The following is a 21,322-nucleotide window of genomic DNA, read 5'->3' as shown; positions in this document are numbered from 1 at the left end:
ATCTGGTAAAATTCTCAGAGGTTGGTAATGAGTGACAATGAGGATTCAATGGTTTTGGCATCCATCTCAGTTATCATATTTTCATTGTCACTCAGTGTTTCCCTGCAAAGGATTTTTCTGCAACTTAACCCATCCATTAAATTGTTGGATGAGTGAGTCTATTGATTCACACGTGAAAGCTAAACTAGGGTTTATTTTTATCAATCCTCAATTTTCTTTTATAATTACTCAAACTCATTTACCTATAACTTCTCTAAATATCTAAAATTACAAACTTCTATTATAGGAGAATTTTTTATATACTCACGTTCTATTCCTCTTGATATTTTAAAGGAAGAAATAACGCTACCTAATACTGTGTACTTGTACCAGGACACAGCATATTTGAAAAGAGCATGATGTCCTGAGCTGAAGATGCTCACACGTACCCTCCTATTGGCTAGTTGTGTCATCTCCCGCACCCCCCCTTTGCATCTCCTGCATCTTTTCCCACACTCTACAATTTTCTCTGTCTCTGTCTCTCTCTCTCCCACTCTATCTCCCTCTACATCGCCCTTTGCATCTGTTCTCTATCTTCCTCCCCACTCTATGTAACTCTATGTTCTTGTCGTTTTTAGAAATAACCCCTTAATTTTTAGGTCTCAAATCTCAATGTGGCCATTTTTGTTAGCTACTACAGTAATTGGATCCGCCTTTTTTCCCAATGCCTTTTTTAGAATGACAATCTTTTTTAGTCAACTTAAAAATCAATGCATCATGGCAATGAAGCAATAGAGGTTGAGGTTGAGGTTGAGGTTGAGGAAGAGCAAGTATTTATTGATTCTGAAAAACCCCAAGTTTTGACCCCCTCTATTTGATTCAGCTTTTTTTCTGATTTCAAGTGGTGTTGGGGAATACTCTCACATTGGTTGTACCTTCTGTCCCTAATCCCCTCATATACTTATAATCCTTTCACCTATTAATTCAAGTTTTTGGCAAAATATTTTGATGGTATTAGAGTGGGTTATTGGTTACCCTTGAGTATACCTTATGTCCCTCATAGCCAAGTCCATTTCTTATGCTTCTTAAGATTGAACTGCAAGGCATAAAATTCAAAGAATGTAGAAGTGAGCATCTTCAGGTTTTTATAGTTTGAGTAACAAGGGTGGAAGAGAAATAATGATCTTTGGAGAAGTTTTGGATTTAAAAAATACAAAAAATGGGTTTCAATATGCCATTATGGATGTTTGGTAAGAGACATTGAGCTGTTATTTTAAATTTTTAAAGGGAAAATGGTTTTTATTGATGCTTTCCCGTATGTTTCCATTGGCTCTCAACCCCGTTGCTGTTTGATGAACCCGTCTTATATGGAGACTGGGTGCCCCTTGAAGGATATGGATTAGAGTGGCGTTGACGCGCTATGCCTAGTCACGTTAATGGCCTTTGGCTCACGTTATCATCTAACGTCACGATAGGGCATCAGCCTCTCATCACAGTGGGCTCCATCTTATCTTATAAAATAATGAACACGCACCCGTTGTAGTATTGAGTGGCTGAGAACCTGTGACAGTGTTGGTATTATCAGAATTTTCATTGCCGTAGTCATCGCCCACTATGGTTTCAGTATCGGATCGGCTGTATCGAGAAATTCGTATCGATACCAACATTATTATTATTTTTGCTTATTCCTAATGCACAGCCTAGTGCCGAATAGGACTTTATTCACGCACACTAGAAAGGTAGGAGGTGGAACATATTAAATACAACTTATATATTCATGTGATGGAAATCAATCCACTGACCTCCTGACACTTATTCTTTAAGCAAAAGTTGGCTACCAATATAAGAAGATAAAAGAAATGTTTTTTTTTTATTATTTAGACAAGTTTTTATTTAATTAATTATTTATTTTTTGGCAACACAAGAAGAAACTTCACTATTCCCAAGAAATAAAGAAAAAATATATAGTATTATTAGTCACACCTACATGTTAAATTTCATAACCTAATTCAATCAAAAGAAAAAATTTCCCACAATGTCAATGTACTTTCACCCTCTCACACGGTTTATTTCTTAGTGTCATTCTCTTCGTTTTAAACCATTCGGGACCATGTAGATGATACCATTTTTTGTCCCTCATTGGTATGGGGTAGGAGATTTTCCATATTTATAGTAATGTCCTAGGAAAACCTCTCTCTTCTAACAAATGTGGGCAGATATAGCTTATCTTGCCACATTATTATGAAGATGAGAATTACAATGACAAATTAAATATTGCATTAAAACTCATTCTCGTAACATAATAGATTGGAAGTGGGAATGATAGTTAAATATATAGTGATGCTAAAGGACCCTAGCCTCATCTAGATTGCAGATAATTTTCTCATCTTAGTTAGTCTATATTTGGATTTCAAAAAAGAAAATAAAATAAAATATTTAAAAAACTTAAAATTTAAGAAGAGAGAGACACATAAATCAATCATTTTATATCGTCATTTAGGTTGGACTGATTGACTGCATACATGGACCCACCATAGTAGGCATTTGATGATGAGGTATGACCATAGTTAGTAAATTTGGTATTTATCCAAAATTTTTTTTTTGATTATAATGGTTTTTTATGAAGGGGGAAATTATAGCGAAAACCCTTATCTCAGTTAGTTGGTAAATAATAGAGTGTGAGTAAATTATGTCTAGTTACAACAAATTATCATTTATCTAAAAATCGCTGCAAAAACTCAGGCTAGGTTTGGCCTAGGCCTCGACCCAAACCTGGATCAACCTGGATGCAAGGCCCAACCAATCCCGATCAACCCTAACAAAGAGTGAGTGTTTTTCAACCCTAACCAACCCTCAAAGTTAGGCTGCATTTGGTATTTATCCAAAAAAATGTTTATGATTATGACGTTTTTCTGTTCTATAAGAATTAAAAAACATAATAAAACATTTGGTGTCAATTTGGTGTTTTTTCGTTTTTCTGGAACAAAAATGAGGAAAAAAGGCTAGAGACACAAAATGACGGAACAACGAAACCTTGTTTTGTCATTTCGATTCCGTTCCGAATACAAAATGAACAACTAGAGTAATCGTTCTTGAAACATGTTCATCAAACACCATTTTTTTGTTTTAAAACGACATTTTAGCACATAAATTAAAAATTATGTTTTTGACACGAAATGTCGTTTCGGTGCTCAAATGTGGCTCTACCCATGATTTTATAATATGATATATGATCGAGTGTATCGTCCAATCTGTATCGAAATGGCCCATGGCCGATATCAATGCCTACTTGCTCCTGTACCAATGGAACGGTTCTAACTAAAGATAAATCTGTTTGATTCGGTTTAATACGACTGATCCATATCAGTAATAATATCAATATCGGCCAAAGACTGATATTGCCACCGATACCTTCATTTAAAACCATGGTTATGCCCCTATTAGCTACGAAAAATAGCCCTTTTGACTACTCTGCAAAACCCTAACAGAGCAAACCAAACCCTAACCACTCAGCGAAACCTCATTTGGCGAAGTGGGAAAGGCGACATGCTCCCAAATCTGGTTTGAGTTTGAAATCCATCACCATTCACCACCATCGTTTTACTTTCCTTGTTCAATTAGTCCCACATTGGTTGCAAGGACGAGAGATGAAAGAAAGGTGGGTTGCAAAATGAGAGAGTGCAGAAAATAATAATGTATCTTTGCGCTTGGGGGCAATGACGCAGCTAGTGAGGTATTAACCGAGGCGCGTCAATTGCTGGTTGAAAACTATCTCCAAACCTCTCTTCGGCCTTGGGTTCCTCTTGAGACGGCTCCCTTTACAAGGGCAAGGCTTTACAATACAGTTAGAATAAATATTTGAGTAATCAATATATAAAAAGGGTCAACCTTACATGAGGTTTTGATAAGTTGAGTGGCTGTTTTGACTGCTTGATCACTAGGTTATCCCTCACCATGCTCGTGTTTAGTGGTCTAGACTCTAGAGTCTAAACCACAAAAATGGAATAGACTCCACTTATTTGACAAAGTGTCTAACATTCCCCTAAAATGTTGATTTCTATCTCTCCGGTGTCCCTAAACTATTTTGGTATGTCAGATTAGCAAATCTTTTTCATATATCCATATAGGGAAAAGTAAAGCATCATAATACGTATCGATTGTCAGTGGTATCATTGCCAAAAATCATTCGAAATCTAACAATTGAAATGTCTGAACCCCATGATTATTTGATGTATGCATGTTGGATCTAGCTCTTCTCCTTAGTGTCCATTGCATAGGTCTTGCCCATAGCTACTTGAGCGAACATCATGTGGCGAGGTGATGATCCAATGGTTCTTGGTGCCTCATTCTCCGAATGTCTGTGAACGCTTTGTTCTCCATGCCTCTCAAAATATTGGATCATCATTTCGTCATATGGCATTCACCCAGGTAGTTCTGGGTCAATTTGCTCGATGGGCATTGCCACGCTAAGGACAAGAGTCGAATCCATGCATTTCACATGGAGTCTTGGTTAACATGGAGATGATATGGTAGAATCTCTTGACGAATCAGCCGAGATTGGGATGATCATCGATCCTCCCCAACAGATTATAAAATGGAAAAAAAAAATTGTTGGAGGAGTGTGGCCCCAGCTCACGCATGTGGAAGAGCTGCACTCTCCCATAGAAAACGCCTCCCTTTTAAATATCTGCAAAACAGACCTGAGTACCGGGACCTCATTCATTGTGATTTCTCACTCTTTTGCCCACCCTAAAGCTTGAGACTCTTTTTTAGGCCAATCAACACACCAACATCATGACTTATGGAACCCACAATGCACATGATACTGATAAATATTGGTGAGATCAGGCTGATTTGATCTCAGAAAACCATTTCCTTATCTTAAAATCTGTCTTTGTAAATTTTATTACATTTTTTGGGCCGGTTTATAAGTGCATCAGTTGGATGGGTAGTCCACTACCGGTCCATTAGAATCCGAATGGAACAATAATAGACCAGCCCCGATTCTATGTTTTAGAAGCTTCCTAAAAAACCTTGGATTGAATAAGCCTATATTGGTTAGATCAGGTCAGTATCGACCTTGATCGATCCCATTATACAGATATAGAGATATAGTATCCGGCTACGTTTGCTGTTCATATGATATGATTTGGGGCGAGCAGTATCACTTTTTGGATCTGATGGGTTTTGACGAAATGTTGATAATCAACTATGTCAAGATTGAAGAGTGAAGAGGAGGGCTAAAATGGCACCATCTTCGTCTTCTCTGATCGTCAACTTCCTTTGCCAGAACATTCGTAGAATCCAAAACCCTCAACGTCATGGGAAAACAATCCGAAACCTCGTCGTGAAAGGAGGTGATGGAACACAACAAGAACCCCAAATCGTGGATGGAAAACTTCAGCTTCAATTCACAGAACAAATGGCGATTGAGGTCTGCAACACCATACGAACACGACCCAGATGGGAACAGACACTCCTCTCTGATTTCCCCTCTCTCAATCACTGTATGTTCGATCCTAACTGCTTTGGAGAGATCATTAAGCGTCAAAACAATGCTTTCTTATCTTTTCGTTTCTTTCAATGGGTCTCCTCTCACCCTGGCTTCTCTCCTGGCCCTCAATTCTGCTCTGTTCTCTTCGATACCCTTGTCGAAGCCAAAGCAGCCAAAGCTGCCAAATCATTTCTTCTGACCTTCCCAGGATTTCAACCCCAACCTTCTTCTTTAGAATCCTTCATTCGATGTCTCTGCGATGATGGAGCAATCTATGACGCTCTTGGTGTGTTTTCACAGCTCAAAAATTTAAACTTTATGCCTGCTCTATCAGTTTGGAATTCAGCTTTATTGGGTTCTCTACGTATTGAGAGAACCGATCTGGTTTGGGATTTGTATGCTAAAATGATGGAATCTGGCCTAGTGGGCGATGTTGACACTGTTGGGTATCTAATCCGAGCCTTCTGTAAGGACAACAAGCTCTCCGAAGCTTATGAGCTTCTTCGGCAAGTGATTGAAGCTGGGCATACCCCGGATAATATTGCTTTCACCAAATTGATTTCTGGATTTTGCAGAGATGGGAATTATGCTAAGGTCTCAGAGCTTCTCCATTTGATGATAGCGAAGGGTCGGCTTCCTGATATCTTTACTTATCAGGAAATCATTTTTGGGCTGTGCAAGAATGGTATGGGGAATGAAGCTCTCCGGGTCTTCAGTGATCTCAAGGACAGAGGTTATGCTCCTGATAGGGTTATGTACACCACAGTGATTGATGGTCTCTGCAAGATGGGTAGATTAGGGGAAGCAAGAAAGCTTTGGTTTGAGATGATTCATAAAGGATTGAAGCCAAATGAATATACATATAATGCACTCATGGATGGATACTGCAAGGCAGGTAATTTGGAAAAGGCCCAGGAGTTACATAGGGAGATGTGTGATAGAGGATACAGAGAGAGCACAGTGAGTTATAACACATTGATTGCAGGATTTTGTCTACATGGGAAGACAGACAAAGCACATCAGCTGTTTGAAGAAATGCCCACTAGAGGTACCAACCGTGATGTAATTACATATAATACTCTGATTCAGGGTCTTTGTAAGGAAGGGAAAGTAGTTGAGGCTATGAACTTGTTCAATGAACTTATGGTGATGGATTTGCAACCATCTACTTCATCTTATACTCCTCTGATTCAGGCTCTTTGTGAGGAGGGAAAAGCACAGGAAGCAATTGAGTTGTGGAAAGATATGCAAAATCGGAGTTTGGAGCCATTGGTCTGTACTCATGATTATATCATTACAGGATTGTGTAAGCAGGGAAATCCTGCAGAGGGCATGGAGTGGTTGACGAAGATGTTAACAAGTAAGCTGAGGCCTAGGAGGAAGACTTTTAACAGATTGGTTGAAGCTTTCTCTTCAAATGATCAGTTTGATGATGCTTTGCTTGTTTTAGATTATCTGTTTGGAATGGATTATACTCTTGAAGAACCAGTTTGCCATTCTCTGATTAGTCAACTTTGCAAAGAGAATTTGTGTGGAGCCCAGGAGGAAATTGAGGCGGTTTTGGGAAGAGACTGAAGCCTCTAAAGATTAGCACAATTGTTTTGTTCGTTTATTCTTCATCCCTTTTGGAAATCTGTAACCTTTTTTTATTTTTCTTTCCTTTTTTTATTTTTCTTTCCTTGGTTACCAAACATAGCCTTCGGCTTGCTATGAACAATCTTACATATCGGTAGGTGAAACTGAGCTATTCGATTATGAATCTTTTGGCACTATAATGCTTTGTTCTAGTGGAGATTTTTTATGATATTCATTTCATTTGTTTCATTCACTCATGTTCCAAGGGCTTCTTACCGCATCGCCGACACCTTTGCGAGAGGTACATCCATTTGGTGTAAGATGTTGTGGTCTCATTCCACTTGTTGGTTATAGGCCTTAGTTCAATGGTACTTATCATTTATGGACTTACATTTTAATTATTATTTTATTTATTTATTAAATATAATTTTTTAATAGGACAAGGTTCGGTAAATGGCAACATGGCATTCTGCACCAGCATAGTGACCAATGGGAGCCCATGAGAAAGCATCAACAATACAAAAGTTTTCGTTTTTTATATGTGGCAATCAAGTCATTTTGCACTCCCATGTGTCTTGGCACAGGGGATACACTATCTTTTACGATTCTTCTTCCCCAATATTAAAATGCAAGTTCACAATTTTTTTTGTGGGAAGATCGAAATTTACAAGGCATGAGTATCAATTAATTTGTTAATAAGAGGGCTAATTTGATCATTTCAAAATAGCAAGGAAGAAGAAGAGATAAGAATCTATTTTTTGAGGGAAGAATCAGAATTTGAAACTTTTGATTGAGGGGTTTGGGAAAATAGAATATAAGTTCGAGCAAGCGATGGAAATAAATAAATAACACAGATATTTTGGATATTTGTGTTTTCCATTAAATTTTATTAATTTTTTTGGTCCGGTTCATTAGTGGATCGGTTGGATGGGTAGACCGATCTTGGTCAATTAGCGATAAAAAGGCCGTTTCACGCCCAGACGACAAATACCTAGCGCGCAAAAGGGTATTTGGGTCTTTTTGCATCGAGTTGTGTCTGGTTCTTTTCTCCATCCTTTATATACTAAAAAGGAGTATGGATGTTTCTCCTTGTTACAAAGGCGCTCTACGTTTGAACCTTAAAATTGTGAAGCAAAATTCCCTTTCTCAGGTAAGAGTTCATTGAGAGAAAGATCTTCTTAGTTTTTGGTGGAAAAAGTATGAAACTTATGAAGCAACTGAGAGATTTTACAGATTGAAATCTTGTTTCTCTTATTCTATATTTCATGTTATTATCTTTAGAAATGATTAATGAACAGTTTAAAGAAGTTAGATGCGTTCAGTGAAAGCTTCTTTGCTAAAAGAATCTTATTGCTTGTAGTTTATTCAATTATTCGTGCTTGATTAGATGTTGGGTTTAAATATTTTAATTTGTTCCTTCTTTAGTGTTTATCTAACTTTTTTTTCGCAAACTTCTTCCCCAAGTATTGAATATGAGTTGTTCGATTCGTCAAGAACGGTTTCACTCTTTTTTTGTCCGAATTTCCTGACACTGAAATATTCCTTATTTCACTTTCTGGTTATTTCTTATGCATTGGTTTTTCAATTGCTTTACTAAAACTGGTTGTGCTTAAATGTATTGATGCAGGTCTTGTTTGCGACTATCTAGGTTTGATATTTTCATCGTGTTATAATGGCAACCCGTAAGTTCAAAGTTTATTTATGAATTTTTTGGAAGCTATTGTGTTCATCCGAAGCTTACAAGTGCTTACAGGGTATTATAATGTATTGTTTGAGTTAGATGAACTATGTCCCTGTGTGGAGAACTGGGTATTTTTTTTTTCCCCAACATTCTATGTAATTATAATCCATAAGGTGGTCTCCACTTGAAATTCTGTTGGTGAAGCTTTCCCCAAAGACTGAAACTGCGTTAAAAAAAAGGAAAAAAAAAAAAAAAATTCCAAGGATGCATGGAAGATTTGTTGATTCCTCTGATAAGAATAAGCAGAGCCAAATTATCAACAAGAAATGGAAGTTGGATGTGGTAATATATCTGTTTTCAGCTACTTGGCTTCTGAATACACATTTTTGTTATTCAGTCTGCAATGAACATAGAAATCAAGGGAAAAAAGAAATGGAAAAGGGACTGCAATCACCTTACTGAAATCATCTGAGTCCCTAAGGAAGCTCTGGGCCAATGGAGGAAGGATGTGCCTTTTGCTTCATTTATTTTCAAAGTTCAACTGCGACCTAGTGGTCGCAGGTTCAAGCAGGTAAATAGCCTCTACGCGAAAGGGGGGGGGGTTAGGCTGTGCATATTATGACCATTTATAGACCCTGCAGTGTTGGGAGCTCATGCACTGGGTACTTCTTTTATTTATCTTTAAAGTTCAAACCAGTACTTGAAAGTCATATGGAGAAATTCATTTTATGAAGTTGTACTTGTTATTCTTTTCTTCCCCTGCAATCCTGTATCTCGCACGCAAGTGTTCAATTCACTGTCATGGATATGTCTCAATTTGATCATTTATCTTTGGGCCTGAGAAGCTACAGAGCTCGCAAGAGCTTCCTTGAATTTTGATGTGGTCAAATGTTTAAAAATTACGAAAATACAGAAACGAGAGTGTAACGAATCAAAAGTTCTCAATTTTCATCCCACTTTTCTTCATCCCAAAGTGATAGGATGGGCACTTTAACCTTTGCAAAGCTGATACTACCAAGGTAAACTCATTGATATCTTTTTGTGTTTGGCTTAGGAAACTGGGAAACATTGGACTATAATTGGACCCACTCTTTCATCAAAATTTTCCTGTATTCCTAAATTTTTTTGACTCAAAGTGCCCTTGGATTCACACCTCAAGTGGTCTAGTATGGCCTGCTAAACTGGCTCATTTACTTCTGTCAGGTGCGTATAGAATCTCTGGAACTTCAACAACAGCTTCTTCTGTTCTTTTGAGATCTTTGAAGATAGGAAACTCCCCTTTCTTCTTAAAACCTTAGAGATAGGATCTACTGTGTTTGCATTCTCTCGATGATTTCACTCTTAATTTCTCTCCCCTGCTTCTTTTTGGCGTGAAATGCAGTTAGACTTTCGAGTTTCTATTATTCCCATTGGGCTAGAGTAATGGTTTGTATCTCTTGTTCATTTGGCATCTGGAGAATGGAACTTTGTCATTTGAAAATAGAAAATCTCCTGTGTTTATCTTACTTCTTCATTTCTGTATGTGTCCATTGGCTCAATTGATCTGTTTAAGGGGAAGTTTGGATTTATGCCTTGGACATGTTCCTGGTGCAACGGTTGTTCCTCAAAATTAGGTTCAATATTCCAAAGAAGCTAGGGAACAGCGGGAACACTGGGAGTCATCCCCTACATGAACCCAAACAGTCCCTACTAGGTTGTACAAGTCTATGTACCGTACTTATATCTTACCTGAAAGAGGAAGCTCAATTGGTGACATGAAAAGCTTTGATGAACTGATACTTTGTTTCTGGCGTTGAATACCCTCCTCTTCTTTTCCCATTCTTTCCCAACTTGCTTTGACTATCTTATTACTGGGAAAGTAGGCATTGGAAATGCTGAAAGTCTGGAAGACCTAACATTCCAAGCACTTTTTGGCTATTCTATGATGAGTGACATGGCCATGAAACTAAAGTTATGTTGTGATTGTAGATTAAAGAGGTTTCAATTATAGACAGTTTTTGAACAGGTTAAAAACTGTTTTAGAAATTGTCTAGGCATCTTTCTCGTTTTTGTTTCTGTTCCATTTTGCTCAGCCCTGCCCTTTGATATGAGAAAATAGCACATTTATTATTGGTATATAAGTAAGTAAAATGTTCCAAATTCATTTGGTTGTTGTCTTATTGTATATTATCATTACTTTTATATGTGCTGTTTAAGGTTTGTTACTCTACTGTTTCATTTCTGGCTTGCACATTCAAGATTCTTTTATGTGATGAAAACTATGCAGGACTCCAGTTTGAGAACAATTGTGAAGTAGGGGTTTTCTCCAAGTTGACCAATGCATACTGTTTGGTTGCTATTGGAGGCTCAGAAAGCTTTTACAGGTTAGTATGTTCAAGCTGTATAAACCGACCTGTCTTTTTGTTGCCATCTTGTGTTAAGAAGATGCTGATGGTTTCCTGAGTCTCTTGCAGCATATTTGAAGCTGAGTTAGCTGATGCTATTCCTGTTATTAAAACATCCATAGGAGGCACTAGAATTATTGGTAGGCTGTGTGCTGGTAAGGGGTGAGAACTATGAGTTCATTTAGGTTAGAAGCTGATAACCATCCTTTCAATTTTCACGTCATCATTTGCTCATGTATTGCTTATCATGGCAGGAAACAAGAATGGGCTTCTCTTGCCACACACTACCACTGACCAAGGTAATCTTCGACTGCCATAAAGTTACTGAAGCTGTAGTCTTTTTTCCCCCCCTTTTTAATTGAATAAATAAATTTTTAAGAACAAACCTAGGAAAATTTAAACAAAGCAACGTAAAATGATTAGAATGGTAAGGAAGGCCCACTTATGGTTGTTTCTGAGTAATGCAAATTGATATCCTGATGCAGGACAGGTCTGGGATCTCTAATACAAGTCTTCCTTTACTATCGCGCCTCCTTGTTGTTAATTGATGAATCCCCATTCTGTTTGAGAAGGATTAAAGTATCGGTATCGGTCGCCATATCGGTCGGTCAAAATTAAGATACGTATCAGAGGGTATCGTATCGTATCGGAGATACACTAAGATACGCTAAAGATACACACATAAATGGATAGGAAACAATTTTTTAAACACTTTTGCATAAAGAATTTGTTAAAAAAAGCTATTGATAACATGTATTATGCATAAACACTAAATTGAGGGTATCGTACTAAGAATTTAAGGTTTGTAGTTGTCCCCTAAATGTAAAATCCTTGTTCCCAACATTGATTTTCACTTTAATTAGAGAAATATGGCTAACAGCAACTTTGGAACAAAAACCCTTCAAAAAATCGTGTTTTTCTGAAAAATTACCCATCTTGGCCATTATATGACCGTAGCGCATTGTATCGGTACATACTGATACTCACCGATACGTATCGATGCTCACCGATACGTACCGATATATATATATATATCGATACTCACCGATACATGCCGATATATACCGACATATACTGATCGATACATACCGATACTCACCGATACGTACCAATACATATCGAAATGTACATTTTATCTCAATTTTATATTTTCTATAGAGTCGTATCGAGGTATATCGTATCGTATCGATGTGTATTGGTGGTATATTGATGCATATCGGTATGTATTGTAGGGGATATATATCGATACGAAAGGATTTAAAAATTTTATGTATCGTATCGGTCGGCTAAATTTAAGATACGTATCGGAGGGTATCATATCGGTATCGGAGATACTTAAAACCATGTTTGAGACTATAATTTAAGACAAAAGTGGGAATATTGGGTCTGGTAAAAAAGGAATGGGTGAGGGGAAGAGGGTGGTAGCATAAGAGGGAAGAGAGAGGGGGCTTGGCTTCACTCCAAGGTTTGCAGGAATCACTCATACTACAATGAATGGGAGAAATCTCCAAGTTCAACATCATCTTGCTTGTCTTCCATTTCAAAATACAACCTTTTAAAACCCAAAATGAAAAAAATATAAATAAAAATAGAGAAATGACTTCCTAATAATTACTTTTTCCGGCAATAACTACTTCTCCAACAAGAACTCCCTCATAACATTAGTGCATAACAGTTTTGATGCTAAGTAAATTAAACCCAAAACTAGGATCTGTAACGGTGGAACTCCAAGCATAATAGGACAGATATAGAAAATAGAAGCAGATATGAAAGAGACCAGAAGCTAAGTAACAGAATAATACATAGCAGATAAATAACTAAGAAAACAGAATTTCAAACATAAGAAAGTTATCAGAATTCTGTTTTTTTATGAATTCAGACAGACAAATATCAGAAGTTAATGTGGACAGGCTTGAAGAAAGATTGGGAGAAATTTGATAAATCTGAAAATAGTAACCTGTTGCTTCTTGTGGTATATCAGATCTATCAATTAATATTGAAAATTCAAAAATCTCCTATGATATGAGGGGTGCTACTGGAGTGATTATGGAAAAACAAGAAAATAGAGTAGTTATGTGAAATATGGAACTATGGCAGAGAATAAAGAAATAAGACTAGAATTTGAGAGACTGATAAAGAAGCCTAGTTATTGAAGTATGAAGCAAACTGTAATTGAATGGGAAAACAGTGGTGCTGTTGGCCAAGAAAGGGTTGGAAAACTGACTTATGTAATTAAAGAAATAAGAAGATAAGAATAGAAACAGATGGGGTACAGGACTTCACCTGCTGTGACCTAGAAATCCACTAATCCATCCAAGTAGAATGTAAGAAATCCATTTAGCTTGTAGAGAAATCAATTTCCACCACCATGAATCCACATGGCATATACAGAACAGAAACTGTATTGCTAATAATGAAGTTTGTATGCTGTATATCGGTTTATATAGAACTCTATAAACTTGGCTCCCAACATGACTAGAATTTGCCTAATCCTAATTCAACTCAAAGTACTGCTTATTCCTCCAATAATTGACTGAAAAGAATGTAAACCGATAATTAAACTGACTAGGAAATAAAGAATAACTACAACTTGAGCAATCTTAATGAAGGTAGCCGAGTTAACCAATTTGACTTTCAGCTCTTCACACTACAAGGAAAACACTTAAATTATGTATCCCTAAGCTTTACCCAAATTATCTGCCCGTTAAAGTGGCTTATTACAAAGAATTCCCATGGACCGAAGGCCAATACCTATATAACCCCATTCAAGGTTTATTTTGACTAAAATACACCTTTTTCTTTGATTTTCCTGCATTAATCTGGTTCATAGTTTGAACCCGTTTGCCATTTGTCATTTGTAGGTTAGCTGCAAAATGCCAGTGGCTAGGTCTGATTAAATGGCAATTTTCTTAACTAGTGACACTGATTCATCAAGTTTGGAACTTGGAAGGTTGATTTTAGTTTCTCAGTTCAGCATCTTGCATCATCTTTTATGGAAAAACGACAAGAAGGAAAGGGGGCATCTAAATTTGATGTTCTTAGTTGGATGGGCGTTTAGTGAAGTTTGTTCATAGATATGGTGGATGATTGTGACAGTGTTAGTAGGGTTATTTCCAAGATGTGTGGTTACTTAATTCTCTAGTGGGGGAGTCTTAGTTGTCACCAAAATGGTGAAGTGAGAAGGTTATTCCCAATATGTGTTGTTACTTTCCTGTATAAGGCATCCTGATGTCACAAAATGGTTGAGTGAGAAGTTGTAACCTTCTTTTGCTTGCCCCTTATTCCCAAAAGTTATATAATTAGGAGTAAAAAATGTTTTCAAAATAATTTGGAAGTCACTTGTCCTTGTGTCATTATTAAAATCTTCACATTATTCGATTAGGCTTGTGAAATGATAGGATTTACCCTCATTAGGAAAAAAAAATGTGTTAATTCTAGAAGGGCAAAAAATTAAGGTTATGGTTTTTTATAACCAAGCTTGGTTACAACTAGATTTTCCATTTTCTTCAAGTAGAAAATAAAAATCTTCTCCATCTTCAACCAATATTGGTATGGCACCATGATATATGAACTTCGTCTCTTAAATCTTTATGAGCTTGTTTTCACATATGGGACCCTAAAATCAAGAAATCCTACTTTAAGAAATGAATTAGAGGTGGATTTGGTTGCTGCTTCTGACTTCTAACCAGTTGGTTGCTACCCCCAAACCCTACAGTGGTGGGGGCCTTCTGCACTGGGTACGCCCTTTTCTTTATTTTTAAGTGCACTTGCAGGGAAAACTGTTATTGATGGAGATTAGAGGAATTAAAAGACTAAGGGCTGGGTTAAAGATGACTTGGGAAGAAGTGGGGAGAAGATATGAATGGCTTTTGTTAAAATATGTACCACGATATGGGGAAGGTCTCTATCGTGGATGAGTTTTACCTTCCTGCTTTGGTTTATTTCTTTCTCTAGTTAGGATAGATCTTTACTTACTAATTAGGATAGACTTTCTATTTTATCTTGCTTGTGGCACAAGGACTCAATTTCCTAGTTTGATTGTACTTCTTTTGGAGTTAATAAATATTGATGGTAGGGGGGGACTGAGATTACAATCGGCTGCTCCCCTCTTGCAGTCTCTCTTCTCTTCTTCTCTTTTAATCTCTTTCTCTCTTCTCGTACTCTCTCAAGTTACTGGTTACAAATCTTGGTTTTGTAACATGTGATCAGAGCCAAGTTACTAATAATTATTGATTCTCTCTGTGATTGCCGGTTTGAGAGTCGTTTCAAGGTTCTTCGATTTATGGTGAAACCCTAGTTCATCGAAAGAGAAGAACTAGGGTTTCCTTGATGTTCGTTGCTTGTCTTTTCCTGCTGGTTGGTTTCGCCTCAAGACGATGGAGTCATTATGGCTTTCATCTGAGTCGAAGGTTTCTGAGCCCTTTCCCTGTTGTTCAAAGTCTGAAACTGACATCAAGTATCATAGAGAGGATGCGAAAATATTGCCGCTGCTGTTCTGCGTTTTCTGCTAATGCCTATTGGTGATCGACTTGGTTTCAGACTTGTGAGATCACCGCCCCACCTTGAGGTTACTAGTTTCAGAGATTGTCTCGGTATTCCGCTGCTAGTCTACAATCGCAAGCCTCTATTGAAGACTGCTACTGCCTTTCCTGATCTTCAATTTCCTGCTATAGTTCGTTACGAGTTGCTGCCGGAAGATTTCCTTGCTGTTTCGTACGGGTTTTGCATGAAAATCATACCTGCTGGTTGTTGTTTGAGTATCGAGTTGCTTCTTGCTGCTGATGCTATTATCGATTCATTGGTTTCAATGATTTGATGGTTGTTTTCAGTTTTGCGACATACTGGTTGCGATTTTCTAGAGAATTGAGAAGCGGTTCTTTGATTTCTCTAAGGGTTTTGAATCTGTTGTGCTACTATTTGCTGCTATTTTTTGTTGATAGTTCAGGAGCATTGATATACGGTTGGAAGATTTGTTGCTGAAATTCCAGTTTTTCCGCATGCTGGTCGAAGGGTGAAGATAAGTCCTTTGCTTCGATCTTCTTTATACCGCTGCTGCCGGTCCCTCCCCCTATTTTTTTTTTTTTTTTTTTTTTTTGTGGTTTTCAGCCTTGGGTCAGAGAAGTGAGGTTGTGTCTTCAACCTCACAACCTTTATTTTCCTTGTTTTGCTTTATTGCTTCCAATTTTACCCTTCCCATTATCATTTAATCCCTCTTGTCCCATTAATTTGTTTTGCTTCCTAGTTTACCCTTTGGCCATAAGTTACTCTCATTACTTGATTTTCTTATTTTATCTCTAATTTCCAATATTGTCCCTCCCCTTGTCTCTTATGCCCTCATGTCCATTAATTAACCTTCTTTCCTAGTTTATTCCCAAACAATAATTCCAATTTCCTTGTTGTCCCATTGGTTCTTTAACTACTAAATTGACCCCTTGAGAATTCTGGTTATTTACCAAAATGCCATTACTCCATTAATTGTTTATTGCATTGTTGGATGGCCCATAATATTTGGCATTATTGGTCACATACCACTCAATTTTAAGGTTTTGGACCCCTAGATTGCATCAGTTTGGGTTACAATTTTTTTGGAAAATTGGTGTCTGCATAAAGATAATTTGCTATAGTGCGAGGGATATTGGAAATTATTTTTTGCTCTTGACTATGGTCTATGTACTGCTCATCCTTTGAGATGCTAATTATTGGACATTGTATGTCCACGTGTAATGCTACACGTGAGGGGGAGATTGGAGTTATTATCTACTCAATTGTAGTTCTTATATTATCTGCTTTATTTTGGTACTTGTTTACCTCAGCACCTGATGCTGTTACTTGCTTAACTCGGCACCCGATGCTGCACGTGTAATGCTACACGTGAGGGGGAGATTGGAGTTATTATCTACTCAATTGTAGTTCTTATATTATCTGCTTTATTTTGGTACTTGTTTACCTCAGCACCTGATGCTGTTACTTGCTTACCCTGGCACCCCAATACTGGTACTTGCTTACTTCAGCACTTGATGCTGTTACTTGCTTACCACAGCACCCGATGCTACTACTTGCTTACCCCGTCACCCCGATGCTACTACTTGCTTACTTCGGCACCTGATGTTGCTACTTGGTCCCCGACAACTTGATGTCAATATATGGTTACCCCCGCAACCTATTGTGGATACTTGCTACTTACTACCTACCTTCCTTGGGAAGCGCCTTTGATGCTACTGACTTTATGGTGTGGATGATTGGAGTTCTCTCTGTGCTTTCTAGCATCTACCATTACTACTCAAGACCAATGTTATGTTTATTTTTCTATTATTGTTGGTCCAAGTTGGAAGTTTTCTTTTGATATATGTATATTCCAGCTTGAGGGGGAGTGTTAAAATATGTACCACGATATGAGGAGTGTCCCTATCATGGATGAGTTTTACCTTCCTGCTTTAGTTTATTTCTTTCCCTAGTTAGGATGGATCTCTACTTACTAATTAGGATAGACTTCTTATTTTATCTTGCTTGTGGCACAAGGGCTTAGTTTCCTAGTCTGATTGTACTTCTTGTGGAGTTAATAAATATTGATGGTAGGGGGGACTGAGATTACAATCGGCTACTCCCCTCTTGCAGTCTCTCTTCTCTTCTTCTCTCTTAATCTCTTTCTCTCTTCTCTTACTCTCTCTAGTTAATGGTTACAGATCTTGGTTTTGTAACAGCTTTGGTTTGACAGCAAACATGGCCTTAAATAGAGTTGACGGAACAGGATCCAACCACAGTTGGGAAAAAGATTTGTTCAGTGGAGTTGAGTCCATGTTCAGGGTGGTTGGGCTTTCTCTTGTGCTGGGAGGGTTTCTAGAGTTGAGCTTGGTTTGTGTTTATGCTTGTAAATTTTTCCCCCTCAGGGCAGTGAAATCCTAAAGGCTGCACCCTTGGCCCCAAGCTGTTGGGCTGGGGAGGCGAAAGAAAGGAAAACCATCCTAGCTATCATAAACAACTATGCCTTCATGTAACATGGAATGGCAGTCTTGTCAAGACAAACACAGAGTAAATAAGAAGTGGGAAAGCAAGAATAGGGAGTGTGTATGTATATTTACTGTCTGAAAATATAAATATTTCGTTTGACATAACATCTCTGCTTATTTACTTATTCCATTCCAGAGCTTCAACACTTGCGGAACAGCTTACCAGATCAAGTTGTTGTTCAACGCATCGACGAGCGACTATCTGCTCTTGGGAATTGCATTGCTTGCAACGACCATGTTGCTCTTACACATACTGATCTTGATAAGGTAAATTTATCTTCATTCTTTGCAAACTGTTCTTCATGTACCGAATTACAGGAGTTGGAATTTGAGTGGTAATTAAGTCTGCATATTACTTCCACAAAAGTAGGCATTGTGTGTTCGAGGCTTTGTAGTGATATAGCTTTCTGTCCATTTAATAACTTATGATGATTGATTTGCTTGGGGTAATTTTTATCAGGAAACGGAGGAGATGATTGCGGATGTTCTTGGCGTAGAAGTGTTCAGGCAGACGATTGCAGGAAACATTCTTGTTGGCAGTTACTGTGCCTTCTCCAACAGAGGTGGATTGGTATGGAAAAAAATCTTTCCACAACTCATGCTTGACAGTGTACTCCGATTAATCACTATGAAAATGTTGAAACAGGTCCACCCCCATACATCCATTGAAGACTTGGATGAACTTTCTACACTCCTTCAAGTTCCTCTCGTGGCTGGTACTGTTAATCGAGGTAGTGAAGTCATAGCTGCTGGTATGACAGTCAATGATTGGACAGCATTCTGTGGGTCAGACACTACTGCAACAGAGCTTTCTGTCATTGAGAGTGTCTTCAAGTTAAGGGAAGCCCAACCAAATGCCATTGTTGACGAAATGAGAAAATCGTTGATTGACAGTTACGTCTGAGGTTCAATTCCACAATTTTTGCGCAGGTAAAATGCAAGACTTTCTTATACTGCAAATCTTATAATAGAGTTGCTCTATTTACATCCTTAACAGTTCAGTCCTTTAAACTTACTATGGTGGATTCATGTATGTATGTAGCTGAACTCTAATTTTTGTTGGACTGGAGTTTGACATTTGATGCATAATGAGAAGAATACATGCAAACTCTTCTATAGATGGGACCCCTGAGATGAACGTTTTGCGACACAAAAATGCTTTTTGAAAGAAGTCTAAAATGTTTTAATTCACCTAAAAAAGGATGATGATGATTTGATTATCTATCGAGTGCCAATATAGAATCCAGTTAATTTAATTAATTTGAAGGAAGTTAAGGTATCTAATACATTCTTCTATAGCTTTTCTTTCTGGGTGAAAAAATTATCCATTCCCAATATCCCTTTGTATTGCGGGGGTCTATTCCGCTTGTTTTGTTGGCGCTGCTCTCCCTTCCTTAGGCTTGTTTAATTGGGGGAATGGTTGCCTTCTCTTGTTTATTCTTCCTTCTAACTTTCTTTTATAAAAAATTTTGCCTATGCCAAAAAAAAAAAGAAGTATATAATACATTCAGCGGATAGGATTTTGATTGTGATTTTTCCCTGCTTCCCCCTCCCCATGAGCGTGTGTCTCTTTAGAAGGGGTAAATGTTGAGGGCCGATCTAGGTGCAATGGTAAGGTTGCTCCATTGCGACCTAGTGGTTGTGGTTTCGATTCGAGAAACAGACTCTGTAAGAAGGGGTAAGGTTGTCTATATTGCCTCTCCAGACATTGCAAGCAGGTGTAGAAAGTGTAAAAATGTGTTTCTAGATGAACTTATTTGGATGAACGAGCCGCTATTTTTGCTATGTGGAAGTGATTTGAAAATTCTGACTGTTGGATGAAGTAGAGTCTTAGTCTAGATACTTCTTTTTTGGGGGGTAAAAGTCTAGAGACTAAATTGCTTGTGTAAAATTTCATACCTAAATTTAATCATTCGATCTCAATTTTATTGGCATTACTCTCTCTCCTTTTTTGAACCATTCTTTTGGTGACATTTAATTTTTCAATGTTTTATTTTATCATTTGGTAAATTTCGTTTGTCTAGAAGTTTTTTTTTTTTTGGGGGTGGGGGGAACAGATAGATTGGCGAGGGTCTAGAGGGAAAAAAATCGTCTGCAATTCCGATCTCATACAATTCCGTACAATACCACCTTCAGGTGGTGACACGTGTATTGATACCAATGCAATGGTTCAGATCTGATTTAAATGCCTCTTCACTGATTTAATGTTTTATTAGTTGTACCAGATCTGGACCATTGTATTGGTATCAATACACGTGTCACCGCTCGAAAGTGGTATTACACGAAATTGTACGAGATCGGAATTGCAGACGATTTCAACCCGGGTCTATAGAGGTATTAGCTCTGGTTCTGAGGCTTGATCCGTATGACAAATCTGGTGGGCTACCATTTAGAATTTAGAGTATTATATGTAAATTTGGAAGGTCATAAACTCGCCACTTGCACGTTAAAGTCGTCCGCCCTGGGAATTGATTTGAAACGACCCTATAATCGGCTTATTCGATGAATATTTCAATAATTTTGGTGGTTTTACCTAAGAATTGACCGTGGAATGCACTTTAAATTGGATAATTCGCAGATTCTTGAAACTCTGGTCCTGTTGCTACTTTCTACTGAGTTTCATATTATCGAGTCAAAGTCTCCTCATTAGAACCCAACTTATAGTGGATCATGGAAGAGAATAGCACCGGTTGAGAGAGATGGAGATGGTTATCTCCTGCCACTATTAACTGTTTCTTGGATCTGGATCCTCTACAATGTGCCAGTGCATTCAGTATACATTCAACGGCTGTCAACATTGGGCATGCACCCCCAGTCGTCATAGGCACATTGGTGCGCGGGAGAGGATCTAGTTCCATGTTCCTTTAGTCTACCATTCTCACGTGCACCTGGATTCAGATCATCTCTCCAGCTGTTGGACATCCCAACAGACATCCAATGACTGAGAGGACTTGGGCTGTGTGCATCCCATAAGTAGGGTGTCAACCGGTGGGGACGGGCTGGTCTTGGTTGGGTTTAGTCGGGCCGGTCAAATTTTATGCATCGTAAATGCCCGTTTAGCTAAACAATCTTTGCTAGGGCGGACATGGTATGATTCATAATCGGATCGGTCGATCTCAGGCTATAATCGGGTTGTCATAAACGAGCCTTAACTGGGCTACGGAGTTATTTATCTCTAAATAGGCATTAAACGAGCTCAAAA

General features: G+C 38.0%; 2 protein-coding genes and 1 non-coding gene across 3 annotated transcripts; all 3 read left to right on the top strand.

The window, feature by feature from the left end:
- Positions 1-3,676: 3,676 nt before the first annotated feature.
- LOC122062857 lies at positions 3,677-3,885 on the top strand. Its single transcript, XR_006135114.1, has one exon. It is a non-coding gene; the product is annotated as a U4 spliceosomal RNA (small nuclear RNA).
- A 1,022-nt stretch (positions 3,886-4,907) lies between these two features.
- Positions 4,908-7,301, top strand: LOC122062840 (pentatricopeptide repeat-containing protein At5g18950-like). Its single transcript, XM_042626490.1, has one exon. It carries the CDS (start codon positions 5,225-5,227, stop codon positions 7,046-7,048), a length of 1,824 nt encoding a protein of 607 aa, XP_042482424.1. The 5' UTR covers positions 4,908-5,224; the 3' UTR covers positions 7,049-7,301.
- Positions 7,302-8,091: 790 nt separating this feature from the next.
- On the top strand, positions 8,092-19,238 carry LOC122062855 (eukaryotic translation initiation factor 6-2-like). Its single transcript, XM_042626510.1, has 8 exons — positions 8,092-8,198; positions 8,676-8,730; positions 10,996-11,092; positions 11,183-11,268; positions 11,368-11,412; positions 18,257-18,387; positions 18,581-18,691; positions 18,767-19,238. The coding sequence occupies exons 2-8, from the start codon at positions 8,721-8,723 to the stop codon at positions 19,022-19,024; spliced, it is 738 nt and encodes a 245-aa protein (XP_042482444.1). The 5' UTR covers positions 8,092-8,198; positions 8,676-8,720; the 3' UTR covers positions 19,025-19,238.
- Positions 19,239-21,322: the final 2,084 nt, after the last annotated feature.

The sequence above is a fragment of the Macadamia integrifolia genome, unplaced genomic scaffold (genome assembly GCF_013358625.1).
Source record: "Macadamia integrifolia cultivar HAES 741 unplaced genomic scaffold, SCU_Mint_v3 scaffold1129, whole genome shotgun sequence".
In the NCBI taxonomy this organism is placed as follows: Eukaryota; Viridiplantae; Streptophyta; class Magnoliopsida; order Proteales; family Proteaceae; genus Macadamia; species Macadamia integrifolia.
The sequence above is the reverse complement of the archived record's forward strand: the minus strand, read 5'-3'. Positions and strand labels throughout refer to the sequence as shown.

Coding starts and splice junctions, on each gene's coding strand:
- LOC122062855 (XM_042626510.1), top strand. Junction 11,093..11,182: donor GGCTCAGAAAGCTTTTACAG/GTTAGTATGTTC, acceptor AGTCTCTTGCAG/CATATTTGAAGCTGAGTTAG. Junction 11,413..18,256: donor ACACACTACCACTGACCAAG/GTAATCTTCGAC, acceptor ATTCCATTCCAG/AGCTTCAACACTTGCGGAAC.
- LOC122062840 (XM_042626490.1), top strand. CDS start 5,225: ATGGCACCATCTTCGTCTTCTCTGATCGTCAACTTCCTTTGCCAGAAC.